At 42.3% G+C, this 8,208-nt stretch overlaps 2 protein-coding genes across 6 annotated transcripts in view; one reads left to right on the forward strand and one right to left on the reverse strand.

Moving 5' to 3' along the window:
- The window catches only part of LOC122843528 (serine/threonine-protein phosphatase 6 regulatory ankyrin repeat subunit A), a 29,280-nt gene extending 27,408 nt beyond the window's left edge, over window positions 1-1,872 (forward strand). For all 5 annotated transcript variants that reach the window (XM_044138336.1, XM_044138337.1, XM_044138333.1 and 2 more), the window contains one exon: window positions 52-1,872. In XM_044138336.1, the coding sequence (XP_043994271.1) occupies window positions 52-350 (299 nt within the window). In that variant the 3' untranslated portion in view covers window positions 351-1,872. The remainder of the gene's footprint in view (window positions 1-51) is intronic.
- On the reverse strand, window positions 1,833-6,228 carry btd (biotinidase). Its single transcript, XM_044138339.1, has 6 exons — window positions 5,981-6,228; window positions 5,307-5,456; window positions 5,053-5,201; window positions 4,784-4,961; window positions 4,153-4,707; window positions 1,833-2,216 (listed from the first exon to the last, which is right to left on the reverse strand). Exons 1-6 carry the CDS (start codon window positions 6,203-6,205, stop codon window positions 1,944-1,946), a joined length of 1,530 nt encoding a protein of 509 aa, XP_043994274.1. The 5' UTR covers window positions 6,206-6,228; the 3' UTR covers window positions 1,833-1,943.
- Window positions 6,229-8,208: the final 1,980 nt, after the last annotated feature.

The following is an 8,208-nucleotide window of genomic DNA, read 5'->3' on the forward strand; positions in this document are numbered from 1 at the left end:
CCAACTGCAACAGCGATGTGTTAAATATGTCTTCTCCCGCTACGTTCTCAGGCTACACTCCAGCTTTGGCTTGCGCTCCGAATCGCGACGTAGCCGACTGCTTGGCCCTCATCCTCAACTCGATGATGCCCGCCTCCCCCATGGTGACGATCGCCGCCATTCCCGCTTTGTCTCTCACCCAGGCGGTGATTAACCACCACCCGACCTCAAACCACGTCTCCAAAGGAGTTGCGTTCGATACTCCACCGTCTCTGAGACCTGACCACGCCTCATACTGCAGGCCAGAGAGGCCGCTGTCCTCCGTTTCCGCGGACGACGAACTGAACGACTCGGACTCGGAGACCTACTGAGGACTTTTGGGGACGGCCTCACGATCCCGGCAGGCTAGCCAACCACTCAGGAGCCTTAATAGATGACTGACTGAAAGATGGGGAAAGTAGAGCAGGTGAATTTTTGGGATAAACTTCCTTTAAATAATTTTAGCTTTTTATACAAACCACATATAGTGCCTTGCAATTGCATTCCTACCCATTGATGTTTTTCAGATCTTGTCACATTACAGCAACAAACTTCAGTTTATTTTATTGGTATTTTATGTGAATTTTTTTTGTCGGTTATTCTTTGCGAAATAATGCAGCCTCAATCGGATTGGATGGAGAGCGTCTGTGAAGATCATTCTTAGAAGTCTTGCTACAGAGTTTCAGTTTGACTTCAAAGTAAATCCACTTTGATCTAAAACATTAAATGGCAACTCTGATTGTGTTTAGGGCCTTTTTTCTGCTATGTGCTAAACCCCACATCCAGTCCCTGGAAGCTTTCCACAGCTTTGTTTCCTATAATGTTTTGCCAACATGTTAAATATTGATCTCAACTGCGGAACTGGAGTAACTGTTTATAACCTAACCTTGTGTTAAAACTTCTCCACTATGATTCTATAAATGTAGCTGACGTCAAATGGTTACTGCGCTTCCTTCTACTTTATAATTATTCACTACCTTTTGTTCACTAACTTGCATGAAATCCTCATTTGCATCGCTTAGAAGTCTGTCGTTGTAAGATGACAAAACGTGAAAAAGTTGAAGTGGTATGAATACTTTTGCAAGGCTCTGTACTTTGGTCCCTGAGGTGCATACCGATGCAGGGCTGGAGCATAAACACGACACTTCTATGAAAGCACTGTATGGTCAGTAAGATGACCAGTATCTTTTAAAACTTAACAACAGTATTTCCTTTTTTAATGAGTTAAGCCTGTACTGTATGTGGATTTTAACCCTTTTGAAAGGTTGTTCCTCCAAATGAGCATCAAGTGAAGCTCAGAGGGAACGGAGGGAGAACCTTGTGGGACCAGCTGACTGTACTTCAGTTTGTTTTGTTTTTTTATAACTTGTTTCTTTGAGCTATCATGGTAGACACTAACGACCGTTACTCATGAACATTAATAATGTTGCGTTGCGTGGTCACCTTTCCCAGGAGGATGACATTGGTATAGATTTTTTTTTTTGTATTTATTTTTTAAGTGTGGACTAAATCTTTGAGCTGATTCTGACGCCAGGTGGATGTCAGACCTCGTTACTGTACACACGATTCAGACGTCTGTTGACTGACGAGCTGAACGAACCCTTGAATCCCGCAATGATGTAACTGCATCATGTTTGTATTCTGTACTGGAGACAGTGTGTAGATGCATGTTTGTGTGTGTGTGTGTGCGTGTGAGAGGGAGAGAGAGAGAGATATAAAGACATGACTAAATATTGCCTTTTGAGAAATATGCAAAGTTCAGACAGGTTGGATGCTGTTTGGTGTATTGTTTGTAAAAAGAATTAAGTAACAGATGAATAAAAAGATTTGTTTTATTTAGTTTGTACATCACAAGATGTGAGATCTGTCATCCATAATCTCAATCAGAACTCGATTAAAGTGTCACTCTGGTGTTCCACAGCAGATCATTCATTATCCAGCTGGTACATTCGTCCGTACAGACAGGCAGTCATCAGGCCTCCGCTCAGGTTGGAGTGTTTCATGGCCAATCTCCCACCTGTTGCTTTCTCCAGCTTATCCGGTTGCTCCACCGCCATGCGGTTCACCAGAACTGAAGGGTACACGTAATCTGTCTGGAAAGTTGCCTCCAACAGGAAGTCCATCTTAGACTCCGCCTCCTCCACTTTCTGCCCACATGAGCTGGCCTCCAGCCCTGCACAGCGGACCACTGCACATACCTGTGTGGAAGAGAGGTAAATGCAGCTGGACTTCAGTGAAATTGTTTATTTAGCAATTTAGCTCAATAAGTGTAACTCGTATTCGATGGGTTACTTTTACGCGGCGTGACAAATTTCCAAAGTATAGGTTTGTTAATCTTGATAATTGTTTTCAACAGTGAAATTAAACCCACAATTTTGATTCACAGCCACTTGGTTTCAGTTACTGAAAACCTCCATGAGGACAGATTGCTGAATCCAAGAGTGTCAATAGAATGTTGAGTGGATGGAAAAACTATGGTGGAGAAGGTGGTCAAACAACAAGGATAAGTGTGTTGCAGTTCCTGTGTTAAGCCACACACCTAAACTAGAGTCAGCGTTAAATGTGTCTTACCTGTACTAATGAGAATAAATACTGGATTGTTATTCTGTGGTACAAAGTCTTCAGTTGAAAAGAAAAGTAAATTTAACAATATCAATGTCCAAAAGGAACCAGATCTGTGTTGCCTGAGGTCTAACATCAATTTCTACAGTAATAACAATTTGAAGAGCCATGCCATCTGATGGTATCGATCCAACGTTCCTTATCAAGTCCAAAGTCACTTCTCTCTCGCTCTCTCTGGAGATTCTGGTGTAATTTTCCAGCAGGACTTTGCACCTGTGCATACTGCCTAAATTACCAATATCTACTTTAATAACCAAGGTATGGTTGTGCTTGATTGGCCAGCAAGCTCACTTGACCCTAAACCCCACAGAGAATTTATGGAGTATTATCAAGATGAAGATGAGAATCAGCGAGAAACGTAGACAAACTAAAGTCTGCTATCAAAACAACCTGTGCTTCCATAACACCTCGCCAGAGCCATGTGCAGATGGACTCCATGCCAACAGAGCCATGACTAAGTACTGGGTATAAACTGTGCAATATACATGAACAGTAGGCCAGTGCTTCTGCATTAAAAATAATTTCATACTGACCATATTCAAATGTTCAGGAAGATGAAAATTGGGTTTTCACTAGCCGTAAGACATAATCTTCAAAATGATCAGAGTCGCAACAAAATTTACAACAGATCCACAAATCGAGCAATGACTTCCCTGCTTCTATCGGAATTTGTGTTTAACCAGTTTTCTCCATCATGCTGTTCACATTAAGACATCATGAGACCAAGACGGCACCAGAAAATAGATCAAGAGTACCTTGCCAATGCAAGGCTTCAAACACAACACTCTCAGATATTGGTGGGCACTGAGGTGAGCGTGTCACCGAGTGTAATCAGATGGTTGTAACAGAGATACTAGAATCACAGAAAGGCAAACAGGTGTATGTCCATCAGGCACAGCACACAGACAACCGTGGTGAATAGTGCCCTGTGGAACTTGTTGATGAATGCTACTCGCATCGAAAAGAAATTATGGCCACCAACTTATTGTGAAACTTTTTTGTTGTGACATACATACCCAGATGCAGATGTTGATGTTTTATTCAATAAATTGAGATGAGGAAATCACCATTCCTTGCTTTTGCTTACATAATATGTTAAAGCATAAAGTTAATAAGATTTTTACTTATTTCACCAAAAGCCAACTATCCCAGACTTTTTGAGTAGTGTGTGTGTGAGTGTGCGTGCGTTTGTTTCTACTACCTTGTGGGGACCGTTTTCCTGATGCATACTACGTTGTGGGGACCCACTGCTCTTTGTGGGGACCGAAGCCTGGCACCCACAAGGGGAAACGCTGATTTTTGGTCAGGGGTCAGATTTAGGACTAAGGTGTGAACTGAGTTTTGGTTAGGGTTAGGTATGTAATGGGTGGGGTTAGGGTAAGGGTAAGGTTTAGGCTGTAGAAATGAATGGAAGTCAATGGAAAGTCCCCACAAAGATAGCCGTGCAAATGTGTGTGTGTGTGTTGTGATTCTATGCTATACATAAGATTGTGGTGATATTGTAATGCCTACCTGCAAGGCATATCGTCCATCAAAGGTGTGCGTTCCTGCAAATGCTCCCATTGCATACAGTTCCTTCCTTTCGTCATGTGCTGTCCACTTGTATTGAACGTGGCAGCAGAATTTACCATCACACACCGTCAGATTGCCTTCTGCCTCCTTTATGAGGACAAATTTAAATGGGTCGTGCATCATGGTTCCTATGAAGGTGGGGTAAGAGGAAGGAGGTGAAGGAAAATCACCACAGCGATCTGTGTGGCAGTGATCAGACTCTGCAGGCGAAGGTGACATTGATTCAGTTGCATTGTTCATCCCAACTGGACTCAAGACTGGGACTGTGGCCACAAGCAGTCGGCCCTCCTCTGGGTCTCCCTTCACGGCGTGGTGGAAGGTAGCAGAAAATGGGGTGTAGATACCACTTCCTGTCATTCTGAGCTGGTCATTTCGAAGGTTTGAAGACAGAACCGTAACATTGGCCCCAAGACTGAGGGCCCTGTGAAACTGGATTGAATCCAGAAGGGGGAGCTCATTCATCCACGCTGTGGGGAAAATCAGCTGACGCACACCCTGGAAAAGAAACAAAAGGACAAGTAAAGAGAGAGTTGGTTCAGTTGAACAGGTCTGTGTGGTTGAAGTTTCCTACCATTTTCACCAGGGCTACTGTGGGATCGTGGAACAGGATGTCAAAGCAGATGATGAGACCAAACTTTCCAGCGAAGGGTGTATCAAATGTGATGAGCTCAAGCTTTGGAGGCGTATCAAAGGATTCTTCAAAAAAGAGGTTATATTTATGGTAACGTGCCACCAGCAGACCATCAGAACTGTGTGGAAGGGAATAAGGACAGGTTTGCATTAACTTCCACAATGCATTTGTGTACTTGATCACTTTTGTATTCAAGGTTTGCCCAGTACTTGAAAGCCACATTGGTGTTAAACTGCCAGCGTCCATCAGGGGGGCATGTGGACGGGACTGTCCTCAAGGGACAGGGTTGCAGATCAGGCATGTTTGCCACCAGGTAGAGGTTATTGCGACGGGCCATGCAGCTCAGTCGCTGGAGAACCTAAAAGAAACTCATAAACTTGATACAAATGCCCCTCTGGTCCAGGTAAAGTTATTGGTGTATACATGTAACCCTAAAAGTGTCAACAAATATCTGTCTTTTAACCTCGGTGTTGTTGTATTTGTCAGGCTCGGTGCAGGGGTTCCAGCTCTCCTCCTGAGGGTCAGGAATGGTTTCCAAGTATCCGGAAATGGATGAACGGGTGAAGTTAAAACCGTGAATACCATCTTCTGGAAACACAAGTATCTGGGCTCCCTGAGAGAGCAGAGAAAGAAACAACTAGTGAATTAAAGGACATAATGAGTTTATCCTTTTTAAGAAAAAAAATAGATCCCTTCTTTCACCTAAATGTTAATGGAATTCAGTCTGAACACTGATCTTTTCTTTCTTTTGCTACTTCCTTCTTTCCTTCCTTCCGATGTGAGATAGATATCCAAAGCCTGGGATAATGTTTTAGAATCTAAATCAGCTTGAAATTTCGCCAAAATGTTATTCCTCTTATGGCTTAATTGAACAGTTTATAATGAAATTAATGTTTTCAGACATTAATTTGCTGATATATATTTTTTAGTTTGATATTCTTCCCCTTTATACTTTTTTACTACTTTGTGTAAAATAAATTGAAACGTCTGAACGGAAGGTGATAAAAAGTTGAAGTGGTCAACAAGAATGTTTTTGCCAATGATTGATGACATTTTTATTTTTCTTCTAGCAATTGACATTACTCAACAGCTATAATCATGGGCATTTACTTCAGCCTTCCCAGTCCAGCAGCCTACCTGCTGTGCAGCTTTAGCAGCCTGCTCTTCGTAGATATCCAGGTTCTTCTGCATGTGGATCAGGGCTTCGCGGCGGGTCACGGGGATGCGAGGGTTCGGGTTCAGGACGACTCTGTGCTCGTACACGGCAGCCACGTACGAGTCCCCAGCGGACTCGGCCTCACCGAGACTAAAGAGGAGCAGAACGACAACCAGCATCTTCCGCTTTTCTAGAGAAATGAACATCGTGCGCGTTTTCGGGTTCAGAAGTCCAAAGTCAGCACAGCTGAGTAAACATTATTTTTGTTTGCTAAGGAGAGCTTGGCTTATTCTGAATGTCAATTTTTTTTTTTTTTTTTTTTTTACCTTGGCTAAAGTTAGATTTTGCTTTATGTTTTCATGTTTCTTTTTATTTTTAAGTCGCTTTAAAATAAAAGTTATCTAAAAGTGATTTAAACTCTCAAATTTGGCGTTAAAATGTTCTTTTGAAAACATACAAAATGAAATTGTCTTCGGTTGAAGTTTAAGAAACTTATAAAATAAAAAATGTTTTACAAAAGTTTCAAGCTTACGTTCTGGTTTGTGCAGCACAAATTTTAGTATGTGCTGCTATCATTTTAAAGATGCAAAGAAATGTTTCTAGAGGTCATCAAAGGTCAACCGGCCCCCACACCTTCCTCAAATCAGACGAAATGGGTGTCAATTAACTCGACTACGTTTGTGCTGGTTTGTGCAAAACGTTTGACACCAATTTTGTCTGATTTCATAAAAGTGGGGGGCCGGTTGACCTTTAACCTTTCATTAATATCTTCAAAGCCAAAGCAGCACAAACGACATTTTTTGTTGCACAAACGTTGTCGAGTTAATTGACACCCATTTCGTCTGATTTGAGGAAGATGGGGGGGCTGGTTGACCCTTGATGACCTCTAGAAACATTTCTTTATATCTTGATAGCAGCACAAACGAAAGTTTTTGCTGAACAAACCAGCACAAACGTAGCACAGACCTATGACACCAATTTAGTCTGATTTGAAGAAGGTGGGTGGGGGGCAACTTATCTCAGGTATTTATTAATACAAACTAAACAATGGCTTAAATAGAGGAAAATGTTGAAATTCTTGAATAATTTGATACATGTATATTTTTTAATTAATTTGAGCATCTTTAAGAAAAGTAATCCAAATTCTTTTGCTGTGACTTTGTCTTTCAATTAAACTCAAAATAGCGTGGGGGGAGAGGCTTCCCAAAATTTTTGGATTAAAACAGCCCTTTTCCACAGAAAAACATCTACACTCGCTCGCGCATTAAATAATGCTTTTATTTTGAAAACATCTAGAGCGGAAGCTAAATACAACCTCCTATTGTCCCGGAAGCAATTGACCAACTCGACCTTTCCATGCTTTCGCTCACAGAAGAAGGTTTCCTGCCAATTTAACAAATTGAATACTTAATTCTGGTGTTCTAATTGAACCGGAACTAGAAGCCGATCTTAATTCAGATGCATCGGTTCGGTTCTAATCGCTTTTAGCCGTTAGCATTAGCGTACAAGCTGTCCTGCACTTTCAATGTCATCGGCTCCCGAGTCCACCGCCGCTCCGTCGAAGCCCCTCTCGGCTTTTCAGGACTGCTGGGGCTGCAGGGCCGTCTCAGGAGGGGGTCTGATCCTGTCTGCAGCGTATGTGTTCAACGCAGCGAGGAGGGTAATGAAGCAGGGAGCTCCTACCTCCATAGGGACGGTGCTACAGCTCACATTCGCTGCAAGTAAGTCTTAACTTCGCTTCCACCTTATTATTATTATTTTTTTGCATGATACAATCTAAAGCCTCAAATGTTCTACTGTCTCTCTGACAGGTCTGGCTGCTTGGGGAGTTGTCATCATCGCCGATCCGGTTAGAAACTCGCATAGGAAGACCGGATGAATGAAGAGCTGCACATTTTAACGGGACAAAACTCACACGGGGTCATAAAGAGCCTGGTCCCGAGCAACAGCAGAGAGACACTTGAAGCAGATTGCTGACTGGAATGTCTTGCATCATTGATTTATTTATTGATTTTTGGTTATGTGAATCGTCACTGTATGGGAGCTTTGCATTCGACATACAGCTGCGATGATAGCTGTGTAGCCACCTCGACAAGACAACAAATAGAGCAAAAAAAAGATACTGCCAGAACAATGATTGGTCTTGTCCTCTATCAAGATAATGCTGTTTTGAACAGTTCGTGATACAAGAAGTAAATGCAGAGTTTAC

Source organism: Gambusia affinis, linkage group LG14, assembly GCF_019740435.1.
Source record: "Gambusia affinis linkage group LG14, SWU_Gaff_1.0, whole genome shotgun sequence".
NCBI lineage: Eukaryota > Metazoa > Chordata > Actinopteri > Cyprinodontiformes > Poeciliidae > Gambusia > Gambusia affinis.

What these genes read in the sequence shown, in the direction of transcription:
- btd (XM_044138339.1), bottom strand. Translation starts at nt 6,205, where the DNA reads ATGTTCATTTCTCTAGAAAAGCGGAAGATGCTGGTTGTCGTTCTGCTC. An exon ending in CTGCTAAAGCTGCACAGCAG is followed by an intron (nt 5,457 to 5,980) that starts GTAGGCTGCTGG and finishes CTGCTCTCTCAG; the next exon opens with GGAGCCCAGATACTTGTGTT. An exon ending in ATGGACGATATGCCTTGCAG is followed by an intron (nt 2,217 to 4,152) that starts GTAGGCATTACA and finishes TCTTCCACACAG; the next exon opens with GTATGTGCAGTGGTCCGCTG.